At 40.6% G+C, this 13,156-nt stretch overlaps 1 protein-coding gene across 3 annotated transcripts in view; it reads right to left on the reverse strand.

Moving 5' to 3' along the window:
- Positions 1 to 13,156, reverse strand: part of PRDM10 (PR/SET domain 10) — a 1,096,800-nt gene that overhangs the window by 688,032 nt on the left and 395,612 nt on the right. For all 3 annotated transcript variants that reach the window (XM_085647206.1, XM_085647205.1, XM_085647207.1), the window contains exons 10-11: positions 12,421 to 12,538; positions 10,426 to 10,555 (exon numbers count right to left, since the gene is read on the reverse strand). In XM_085647206.1, the coding sequence (XP_085503332.1) occupies positions 10,426 to 10,555; positions 12,421 to 12,538 (248 nt within the window). The remainder of the gene's footprint in view (positions 1 to 10,425; positions 10,556 to 12,420; positions 12,539 to 13,156) is intronic.

Raw genomic sequence — 13,156 nt, forward strand, 5'->3', positions numbered from 1 at the left:
AGAAGTCTTCATCGGGACCGAACCGGAAGTTTAGCGGGTCGAACAGGTGCCAGCCCAAACCGAGGAAAAGAGGGAGCCGGACCCCTTCCGGCAAAACGCAAGAGCCAGCCACGGCCCAGGAGGGTCGTGGCTTCTAAAGGTACGGGCCCCTTGGGGGCTGTGTGGAATAAGGGGAAGGCGGGAGAGAGGGGTGGACAATCTGATTGAGTGCAAGTTCAGACGCGTGTAAATCTACCTCAGATAAGCAGCGCATCTCACGGTGACAGTCGGGTGTCCAGTCCCTCACTCCCTTTCCCTTGTGTGTCATAGTCGTGGAAACAGCCCCCTTACCAGGTCTTTCTTTCTTTTTTTTTCTCTTTTGTTGTTTTTTCTACATTACCAACACGGAGTGGAGAAGCGTTATGTGCTGTGCCTAAAGAGTGGAACCTCAGCAACTGACACCCTACTCTCTGAAGGAAGAGAGTGAAGAACTCCCTAACGAACATTGAATTCCTTCTTTTGTTATTCTTTTTTCTTCTAAAGACCTCGGTCATTAAAGCCCTTACTACTTAAACTTCCTTACCGTATCCCTGTCTCCTTCTCCACCGCGTTACACTGTAATATGTAAAAAGGCTTGTGCCCCGACTACAGTAATGTTGCCCCCACTGTCTATCCCAGCATAGCTAGGACAACACTTTCCCTCAGAAGAGGGGTATACACTGAATATTCCTAAAGTAAAAGCACAGCACTGAATTTGATAACAAAATGTGAAACACAAGGAACACCTCCAGTGGACTTGCATGATTTTCAAACTTACTAAGGTAAACGCACAGGGCTGTTCAGAGATGCTACAGGGGCAAGCAATATCATTTCACAGGTCAATGTAGATGACTTTCATTCCGAAAGAGTCCACAGCCATACTTATCTCCTCTCAAAGCTGTTCTCCACTCAATATCAGAACTCGTTTTTTCCACAAGAAATGTAATTATAGCAATCGAATACTGAAAGATCACCTCATAGATGTGAGAAGGAGGATGGAAGAATGGCAACATGGCATCTGGCTAAACGTAGAGTTGTTAAAAGCCTGAGTAAAGCCACACAGAATTATTTCAAAGAAGCCACAAACTTGGCAAAGGGTGCAGGCACATTATGGTAGGCGTATGAGGTAACTATCAGGGGGCGATCATCTCAGGTGAGGTGGGGCAGAAGCAAGAGAGGAAGACTCAGGTGAAGAAGCTAGAATGGGACCTTAGAAAATTAGAAGTAGAACACGAACTGTGAACCCCAACAGGGCTCACGTGAAACTTAACCATGAAAAGAGAATAACATAGACTTACACTGATTAAGGATGTTAAAACATCCTACTTCCTTAAACAAAATGCCTGTATGAAACAGGTGATAAGGGTGGCTAACTGCTAGCTTCGATGAACAGTTGGGAATGGGAACATTAGAACACTATTTATACCTGAGGTACGAAAGGAAACAGGAGCCCATGTTCGCTATCTCCACAATTTGTAGCAGTCACAATACAGGCTGACGTTGTTAGACATCGACGGCTTCATTAACAATTGATGCACACAACTAATAGCATTAGCAACAAATGTAAATGAACCTAAAGCAGTGGTATCACTAGATGTAAACAAAGCATTTGATGGCCATGTCTCCTCAGAATTCTTAAAAAATAGGAATGGGATCAAGATTAATTACCTGGGTATGTCTCCTTTACACGAGTCCCTGGAGAGAGTGCGGGTTAATGGCATGGTGCCGCAGGCATTCCCCACTGGGAGAGGCACACAACAGTGAAGCCTGCATTCGCATATGTTCTTCCTAGCCATCGAACCACTTGTTGGACGGAAACTCATTGACGCACAACCAAGGGGATGGGCCTGGGAGGGGAGATGGGAGGAACGCATCTCCCTATAAGCAGATGATATGCTGCTTTACCTAGCTAACCCAGAGGAGTCTTTAAACAGAGTACAATAGATGTTCATCACATAATGAAAATATATGGGACAAAGCATCAATTGGGAAAAATCACTTACATTCCCGATGGGAGGATGGCAACCGTGGGAGACCCTAACAATATCCCGAAGGGTGGAAATGCAGCATTTTAAACATTTAGGCCTGTGGATCACTAAGGATGACAGAATGCACTATGAGGACAATCAGAGCTCTTTATTGGCAAAATAAAAAACAAATATAGAGCACTGGCATCATTTACCGATCTCGCTACTGGGAAGGGCAGCAATCTTTAAAATGACTGCACTTCCAAGGTTCACATACATACATCCTACAAAATACGCCCTACAGGATACTCAGCCATTTCTTGGTTAGGATAGGCCATCTGTTAATATCTGTGCGCAGGTGGCACAACCTGATTTGTGCGGAGGACCCTTCAACGCACAACATATGAACGTGGAATTGCATTGCCCAACGTCTGTAAATACTATGAAGCAGTACACGTTTGTACAGTTAACGGATGGGCATTTTGGAGGAACCAGCATTCTGATTGGACAGATTCAAATGGGGTGTGAAGGAGTAAATGCATGCTTTAAATGGGGGTAAGATGGAGAGCCCAGTACCACCCGCGATAGACACGGTAATCTGGACATGGCATAAACTAACCTGAGAAATGGGCTGGAAAAGAGACTGACTCCCAAAATGCCTTTAAGGTTGGGAACGAGACTCAGGGAAGTGACTAATCTACCTGGCTTTAAGAAATGGGACGTAATTGGCAGATCGTAGTTAGAACATGTGGGGGATATGAATAGGATTGTTCCATTTGAGCGCTTACGAAAAGAATATGAAACTGCCCAATCCTAAACACTAAAATATTTCTAGTTTTGACATGCTTTAAAATCCAGAATCTAGACCATCGAAGAGACGAAAGAAGGCTCCCTCGCGGGAGAAGATTGCTAGATGGGTACATCAGTAATAATAATAATAATAATAATAATAAAGACATTTGTAGAGGGCACAGCCTAAGGTCATATCCCTAACATACAGCATGATTATGACTAACACGCAAAAGGAATTACACAAGTTAAGGGAAAAATTGCAAAATTATATTGAGGCTGTTGATGAAGACTGAGGGGACGCAGTGTGATTCCCTAGAGAAGTAGCCATAAAAGCCAGCTGTAGGTTAGCACAATTACACATTCAACATAGAGTATAATACAGCAGAACACAGCTAAATCAAATAGGCAGGGCTGAGACAGAGGCATGCTTAGGAATTGCGGATGCACCTTTTCACCTGCCCCTATCTTCAATTCAGTTAAATATTTCAATTCAATTTGTTCATTAAGATTTGGATCTCCAATGAGATCCACATAAAAAATAGGAGAGAAAATATGAAAATGATCACAATTTTTACACCATTGTCTTATTACAATTGAGGGTTGGTTCTTTACCACAGTGAATAAGATAAAATACGTAAACAATCTGGTATTATAAAATTTCAATATAAAATCACTTCATACAAGTTACGATTTTGTTATAGCACAAAAATCAAAACTGCATAGCAGAGAGGTTTATATACCAATTATTCTCTAAAAGGAGAGATCAAAATCCTTTATGACCAATTCTAGATTCTCCCTTTGGCAGCAAAGAGGTATGTGCAAAAGTAAGCCGGAGGGGGCAAGGGCACAGAATAAACAAGATATAAATAGGGAGAATCACCATTATAAGGGAATAGACAAATTGCGATTACATAGTTAAAACCGTTACCACAACAAATAAATAGAGTAAAGTACATATGCAATTTCTTAATGATAAGCTTCCATACAATAGAAACTTCATAATTAACAACATTTTGTGTAGAGAGCAGTCATGTAGCAGCAGAGATTTTTAATTACAAAATATTTTAAGAGAAAAGGATCAAACGCATTTATAACTAAAATTTCACTTCCCCCTAGCAGCAATAATTAAAAAGAAAGATATGTTATAATTTTGGGCAAAGAGCAACCAAGCAGAAGTGATAGCTGTGTGCAAAATGTATACCAGAGAGTATAAAACACCATTAGCCTATATAAAAAAAATCTACAAATGGTCGAGTACTTAGGAGCCTGGTCATGAGAGGGGCTATGTATCCCGGGGGTAACAGGAGTAAATTTGGTTTTCCGATCATTTTTGCGGGTCCTCCTCTCAATTCATAAGGCTCAAAATATAGTATATACTTCTGAAGGAAGGTCCTACTGAAATAGACTCCTTCCTCTCAAGTGATAGTATAGTAAGGACTAAAATATGTTAAAGTACTCTGTAAAAAGATTTATTAGTTTTGTACACACTATTTCATTCTTTGGGTAGAAGAGAAACTCGCGAGCTGATGCTACGCTTTTGATGTTATTCTGTATAAAAATCGGGTGAAGCCACCGAAACCAGACCAAATTACAATCTAATAGCAGGTGTCTGGACCAGTGTGTTAAAATTACATAGTGTACGTAAAATCTGGCCTTCTATGTTATCAAGAAAACTGTAGTCTTCTACTGGAATGGATTAAATGACATATAACAATGTCAACTGGATTTTTCTTTAAAAATAGATAACTAGTGTAGGTGTCTTCGACCCATTACGCTATAAAATACACGTAAACCATTTGCATGTAATCCAGCTTTACAGGAGCTGTGTTCAATGTGGGGCTTATCCTTTGTATTGCCCGCTATTAGTTTCCCCAAGTAGTGATAAGAATCTGCTGTCTCAGGACTTTTGGTGCCAATCAGAGCCAAATGGCAGCAGAGGCCCACCTAGCGGAAGTGTCCTGTGTGCAGAGCCCAATGCTTGACTCTCTTGAGAGCGGTGCTCCGCCCCTGTATGAGGCCCCTTTTTAGGCTAATTGTACATTTTGGTGTCGACTGCACTTATGACCCTGAGTGTGGTTTTTGTCTGAGGGCCACTGTCGGTCAAGGGAGACTCCCCTTCCTTCTCTTCTGGCTCGGTGGCGCTGGAGCAGATGACCTCTGGGCTACTCTGGCTAAGTAGGATGCCTGAGGGGTCGACCTCTTCTTCCTTGATGCTAAGGCGATCTGTTCCCCAAAAACGTTGGGGGTGTCTGCCCTGGACTGTCATTGCATCTTGATGCACACTCACCACTTAGCCCTCCGGTACCATAATGTCTTCATGGAACGAAATGTGGGACAACATTCACAGGTGGCACTGTTGTGGTCTAGGGTGAGGTATTGAGGACAGTTCTGTAAGGGCATTTGTTTCAGCACTCCGTAGGATACCTCATTCTCCGGTGTCGAAAGAAGGTGTGCAGGGCAAGCAGGCCCTCTTAGGAAGTGACACCCCAAAGGTCGAAGACTCAGTCTCTGAGGCTTGGTCTTCATTGGGCGTAGCTGAAAAGAAACATGTTCGAAGAGTAGTTTCTTCTGACCATAGCATCCAAAATGTTCAGCATGTGGGCTCGAAGAAAAGGACTTCGAGCACATCTAATCTAAGTACACGTCCAAACCCCATTGCGGAAATAACTAACTATTGAGTTGGTGTCCATGCGCATTGCTAACAAAGGGAGGAGTCACAGCACAGTCCATGCCTTAAAAGACGTCTTCAAGCAAAAACAACTTGCAAATGTCCAAGCCCAACAGTAGATGGAAGAAATGTGTTAAGCATCTGTATCTACAGCAACACATGCTATCAACATATATATATTTTACTTCTGATGGGATTTTTTAAAAATAATTACTAATTTCAGAAAAATATTTTAAATTTAATACATTAAAAAAATGACATTTTAAATGCATTTAAAATAATTATGCTGCAACATTTTACAGTCTTTTAAAATTAAAATACATATATCACATATGTAATATTAAAACTTTAAATAAAAATATATTTTTTCTATTTTGTTTCTTAGTTTAATAAGTTTTTACACTTTTCCCAATATCATACCATACAGAGATTTCTAGTAATGGAAACCTCCACCTTCATGTGAAAAGTTACACATAGTAACTTTAAACAATTAACAAAGCGGTTCATAACCTTTTCATTTCTGTGGACCCCCACTGAATCATTAATGGAATTCGAGAACCCCAACAAATAATTACTAGACTATGGGAATGCCCACTAAGTATGTAATGGAAGCCAGGGATTCCAGTTAATTCTGATATTTGAACTTCAAAACAATCCTCAAACCAACAAAAGACAAATATACTACAAATACACAAATGATGAAATAGTTTATTGAATTCAAAACCGAGAAAAACACATATTTTAATTTTAATCAGAAGCTTTTCTAAATTAGTTTTAAATTCTAAAAGACAAAGAAATGTGCTTAACTCTAGCATATCACTTTGTCTTTTTTGCTCTTTATGTGTGCTCTCTTTTTATCAGCACTTCAATAGAGGTCACCTGACGCCCATAATATATTGTGTTTGTTGTACTTGCGCTTCTCCAACAAAACAAGTAAAAGACACCAACCTAATTTTCAGCCTCTAATTTCAAATTTATCCCTATTTAATGAACGTTGTAAAACTTTCAATTTTAGACTTTGCATCCTTATTTATATACACTCTACTAATCTGCTAATAATAGTTCATTCCCCATACAGGGGTGCATGGACTACAGGTTAAGAAGCACTGTATTAACTTCTTTTTTTTATATCATTATCAAATTAATTTAAATATAATAAATTAGATATAAATTATTTCTTAAAGATTAGTTTAAAAAAACACCTTAAGTACAATTATTTAATATGTAGTCAATTTTACAATAACATTATGTATAGAATTTATTTAAATTAATTTTATTTTTGCTTCAAAAAAGTCACATTTATTTTGCTTCAAACAATTAGTACATTTTCAATGAAAAAGAAAAGGCTATTGAAATATTTTATCATTAAATATTTATTATATATATATATATATATATAAATATATTACCTACTGGCGGTCGCCAGTAGGTAGTTATAGTTAGGACCCTGTTTCCATAGGAAAACCGCAACATTCTATTTGGAATAACTTTGGCGCCGGTCGACGAATCCTCGTGAAATTTTCAAAACTAATGGGGCGCTACGCTCCGCTCCTACCCTGAAAGTCTCGGGGGGATTCGTCAAGCGGGGGCTGAGAAAAAAGGGGGGTCCCAAAACGCGTTTTTCCCATGCATTTTTCCATAGGACCTTTAGACACAGCTACAGCCCGAACGGCTGAACAGAGTTACGTGAAATTTGGCATAGAGGTAGTCTACAGATCAAGGAAGTGCCTTTTGTAGGTCTGGTGTAAATCTGTTCAGTAGTTCCTGAGAAAATAGCATTTAAATCAATATATATATCTGTGGCAGCTTACGGTGCGCTTACCGTGCGCTTACGGTAAGCTTACCGTACGCGTACGGTGACGTGCGCGAGCGCGATTCTGATTGGCTGTTAGATCTTAGTAAACATTCGAATCGGTCGAAACCAGGAAGCGGCGGCCGCCATTTTCTCTCTCGCACTCTGAGGGGGGGAGGAAAAACAAAGGTTGAAAACATGTAAAGGGGCAGGTTAGACTGCTCCTAACCACCTAGCTTTGATTAAGGTGTCCCAAAAGATCCCCCAAGGCAAAACTTAATTTTTTTTTGAAAAAACGCCAATTACGCTTACCGTACGCGTACGGTAAAAAATGATGAAAAAAAAATAAATTTCCACACTTTCCACACCCCGTGTGCAAAAGGTGTCCAAAGGGAACCTTTTGTGCATGGCATATTCTTGTTTAGAAAATTTAATACATTACCTTTCACAACGAAGCGCATAATATGTCCTCCGTGTGCGGACGGTGCGCGAAGCACATCGTGCGTACACGGCCCATCCAGCGTAACGTGGGCCCACCGTGCGTGCACGGCACTAACTGCGTAAAGTGGGCGCGCGGTGCGCGAAGCGCACCGCGTGCTCACTGTGCGCGCACGGTGCGCGAAGCACACCGTGCGCGCACGGAACGAACTGCGTTAAGTGGGCGCGCACGCCACGAATGGCGTAAAGTAACTTAGCATTTAAAAAACCGTACAAATTCACTGAAAAAACCATAGGTTTCACACACGTTATAGTTAGGAATTAGCATTTAAAAAACCTTGCAAATTCACTGAAAAAACCATAGGTTTCACACATCTTATAGTTAGCTGGACATTTTACTCATAAAAAACCAATGAAATTCCCCCGTTATAGTTAGTGCAGGCAACTATAACTCACGCGACCGCAATCCTCTGCTGATGACATATGTGTCTTTATGAAAAAAAAATATTTGTAATATATGTATAGCTAAAATTTAATGGAAGAAGACATGGACAAATAAGTGTCTAAATACAGTATTAGCATCAGCAGAGGATTGCGGTCGCGTGAGTTATAGTTGCCTGCACTAACTATAACGGGGGAATTTCATTGTTTTTTTATGAGTAAAATGTCCAGCTAACTATAAGATGTGTGAAACCTATGGTTTTTTCAGTGAATATATATATATATATATAAAATAACTATTTATTGATAAAATATTTCAATAACCTTTTTCATTGAAAATATATATATGCACAGATATATATATATATATATATATATATATATATATATTTTTAACATTCAGCTTAATTTATATATATTTTAAGTCCTTGCATCCATTATTTTCTATGGAAGGGTGTTGCAATATCAGTGGGTGGCTGTGGTGGTGCTGGACTTACTACCGCTCCTTTTTGGCTACAGTAACTTGCACTCGTAAATTTGACTTCACTTTGTTTCAGGGAAAGTAAGATTATCCTTTTGATTTATTGATCCGTAAAGTACACATACAAGTGTGCATCTGCCAGAAAATAACCCCTAACATTATCAACTGTGCACAACAACAGGCTGCAGTGTTCTCAAAATAGGATCGTGCAGTTTCAATTAGTCACTTTATCGCTTGCATCATTCTGGGTAACATTGCACTGAGTAAGTCTACACTTACGAATAACTTTACACTCATACATAGTGAATAGCCAACAGTATGTAAAGTTACTCAAAATTGTAAAAGAAAACTAACAGGCAGATTTACTCATGTGTAAGTTTACCTTTGTGAATAGGTCCCTTAATGTCCTGATATATAGAGAGTGTGTCCTGAGACAAAGATAATGGGAATAACATGAACTGGTCCCTCTTAAGCCTGCCGTTTATGCCTTCATTCCAGTGAATGTTGCACTGTTCCTGAATTATGTACTCCAACAATGCTGCATCAGTTTTGTATAACAAGATCGCTTCCCTGCTGAAGGACACTGCTAAAGACGTCCAACCCACGGGGTTACCGAATAAGCAACATGCAAGGTGTCAACTCGCCAGCTAGCTAGTCTGATGAAATCAAAACTCATCCTGTGTAGCTACCGGGTGCTCATGGGTTCACGACCTTAGGCACAGAAGATACAATCTTGCCAGAGAAATCCATGCAAAGCCCTCTTCGCAGCTCCCCCTTTCAAGCAGAGTCTAGCATCTTTGGACACGGAGGATCAGGAGTCCTTAGCGTAGCGTGTTTTTTAATGAGAAGCTCTGGAGTCATCACCCAATCAAATGGTGCCGTATAGTTCAGGATAATGCAGAGCAGCCAGTAGAGGCAGGTAGGAGAAGGAGGGTACAGTCAACAACAGGAACTGTGTTATTAGAGGAATTGGTGGCCTAACTTTCAGCATGTGTGCTTAATATGCCCCCATTCCTAAATGACTTATAGCACCACTCCTTGTACTTGTAGCACAGCCCTCACAGAAGGCAAGAGGCACCATCTGCCTGATTCTCTTCTGCCCAGGCCCGCAGAGGATAAGGCCTAGGTATCCATAATGGCTACACAGCAACAGTACAGAGTTCATCCGATTCAACTACCTGGCTGTTTGGCTCTCAGGGTCTGTGCCAAAGCCTCAGACCTTTTCCCTGTGCCGCTCTATGTCATGACCAACCCTGCCTTTGTCTTCAGGTCTGGGTATGTGCATGGTAGTCAGCGTTCTGTGCCTGAAGCACAGGGTAAATAACCATGCTGGAGCAAAATGTGCACAGCTGTACCGCAGATTCTACTTTCAAACCGGCCCGATCAGCCTCAGATGCTAGGATCAGGGAGTACCTCTGTAGCAGGGTTTTGCAATGAGAATATCTGGAGTTGTCAAACCATCAAGTAGCACAGGGTCATTCAGTATTGCACAGGGTAGCAAGAAATGCCAGCTAGCAACCTCAGAGTACAACAAGCACCACGAAAATTAACAGGTAATTAGGTGCACTGGAAAACCTGACTTTCAGCATATTTATTCAATATACCGGTCAGCCCGGACTCCTCCTGTAGCAGATATTATGTGTTAGAAAAACTTAACTGTTGTGTGAGAGAGAAGCCTGACTGCTGTTGCCTTTGTTTTTTTCTGTTCAGTGCACATCTATCCTTGGCTATACCAAAGCAAATGATCTGTTGTACATGTAGGCAGGAAATTAAGCTTATCTGTTCACTTTCATGATGTGTCTGTTTTGGTGCCGTCCTTCATAAATACCTGTGCTCCCCCAAGGGATTTGTCTCCATTTTCATTAGTCAATTCTAGACGCATGAATTTTGGTGGACGCCCTGGTCGCCGTACAGGTCCAATGCGCCTCTTAGCTCTTCCACGACCTCGGCCCCTCGGTCTGCAGAACACAATATGCACAAAGTTAGTTTTTCTCATCCATTTAGATCTGGAATAAGACTAAATTGCAAGTTTTTTGCCTCAGAATTGATAAATTGCCACACAAACGACAAAACAACACATAAAACGTGATAATCAAGCTAAGCAGTTACATGCAATATGCATTCTGATTTCCAAAGCTGGATCTCTCTGTTCCATCCTAAATACAAGAAAAATAAAACCTAGTTTTAATGTTTTTAAAATTCTCAAAATTTAAGTCATTAAACATATTCGCTATTGCAATATGTAATGGTTTCCGTCCAATCCCAATTCAATATTTGGCTGGCATTTGTACTGAGAAATGACTGGCTTAGCCTAATACAAAAAAAGTGCACATCAACAGAAGTAAACTCCCAATTTAGGACCCCAACATAATCTAAACAAGCATATTCATGCACTGGAAAAAAAAAATCAGAAAAATATCTCTTTTTTTCAAGAGTTTTAGAACTAAGAGTTAGAGCTGTGTATGGGGACCCAATTGAGTGCAGTTTTATTAACTTCAAATCAGCAATGATTTCCAGACAAACTGGTGTTGAGGGCAAGGATGGCCTTTTTGCCAAAAGTTGTGACTCCTTTTCACATTTCACAATCCATCTCCCTCCCAAAATTCTGTACTCCAACTCACCGCTTGAAGACGGATGGCTACCTCCATTGGCCAGACCCCAAGTGAGCTTTAAGCTTCAACATCAATTGTACCTAAGACCATTGGATGGACGATCAGCTTTTTGTGAGGTCTGAAGGGAAGGGCATTTTGCCCATTCAGTTCTGTTGGACTGTATGGTCTGAGTTCACGCCACAAATCCTCTACTTTTGAGAGTTACTGCTTTGTTATCTATTAGAAAGGTGAGGAATCTTAGGTTAGAAGTATCCATCAGAAGAACAAGTTTGTTACCTTTGGTAATGCTCTTTCTGGTGGACACTCTATCTAACCACAGATTCCTCACTGCCTTTCCACCTCGCTGTTCTTTTACAATCTAAAAAGGTCCTAGTACCGACAACTGTTTTGTGCTCCACATCCAACAAGAAACTGGCATAGGCGAGCTGGGGCGGCGCTTATGTCTGGCTCCGCTCCATCACTTCCGGGGCGAAATGAGGCCAATGTGGAACCATACAGTGCCACCTAGTGGAACACAGGAGCATGGCTATAAAGACGTCCAGATCCAGTCTGACACATAGGGAATATTCTAAAGGTGAGGAATATGCGGTTAGAAGTATCCACTAGAAATGCAGCTATTTGAGCACATCTTAAGATACCTAGCTGTGAAAAGTCTTCATTAAGCTTTCATCTTTAAAGAGGCCATCCAGAGAATAACACCACAATAGATCTCAAAACCCTAGATGACAAAAATCAAATGGAAAAACTTTCTAAAATGCATACTATTTCTGACTGTTAGAGAAGCAGGATATTTTTTTCACTGTATCTGATATCCCATTTAAGAAATCTGTCAATGAAATGAAGAGTATAGAGAGCCCCAACTTTGAGCACTTGGCTGAAAAATCACAAAGCAGTTTTAAATGTTTCACCATTCAGTGGAAAAGGAGGAAGTATGCTGGGTATGCAGAGAAATCACAGATAAGGACTTGACTGCATGTTCTGAAGAATTCCTAGGCACAGCACTAGTCTAGCATTTTTCAGTGCAGTAGCTTTATAACCAAATCCCACCAATAGTTGGCCCCACCATGCACTTCATAGATATAAACTTTATATACAAACCAACATAATTGAAACAGGAATAATAAACAGAAGAAACTCTGAAGTAGGTACAAATGTTAGAACCATATCACTCGACCTATCTGCTCAAACAGTTACATAGGAAACATAAGTACCTGCTGAAGAATTCAATTTTTTCATCATGACTGTTAAGGTGCTGCTGGAGTTGCTCTGAGCTCATGAAGCGACGATTACATTCATAACAGGGCCAGTTTTTCTCTTGCTCCCGGAGAACTGGAAGAAAGAGAAGAGGAACATGCTTAAGAATTTACAGTTGTGGTCATGATTTGAGGAAGGGGTCTATGGTGCTGAAAGTCATGCACCGATTGATAGTGTGTGGTCAATGTAAGCATACTCTGTAGGAGAGACTTCGAAAGTAATCAAGCTGTGGCTGTGCACGGAAGCTCCAATCCCCCCCACCCTCAAACACATCTTATTGGCATCGTAGTTAACCGTTGCCCTTCCTTACTTGTAGGTTCTGCAAGTTTTCCTTTTTTTCCTGCCAACAGGGTCAGTATTCAAAAAGACTGGCCCCATTCCTTGCTGGCTGTTCCTTTCTGAAACCACATAAAATTACTGAAATGACACAGCTTCATGTTTCTCCTCTGTGCAGGGAAGAGGGACACTCACTCCAACCTCATGCATAAATTAGAAAAAATACAACTCAAAAGCAACTAATAGACTGTGATCTTGGCTAAAGAAACAGGGTTTATAAGTCAGAAAGTACCAGAGTGAGGGAAAAGCGCATTTATTGTACCAAGCCATTAGAAATGTAAATAAATCCCATTGAAAAATAGTTATAAAGATGCACATACAGACTCTACAAGTCTGGGAACATATGAAAGAAAAAAT

This window comes from Triturus cristatus, chromosome 3_2 (genome assembly GCF_964204655.1).
Source record: "Triturus cristatus chromosome 3_2, aTriCri1.1, whole genome shotgun sequence".
Lineage (NCBI taxonomy): Eukaryota > Metazoa > Chordata > Amphibia > Caudata > Salamandridae > Triturus > Triturus cristatus.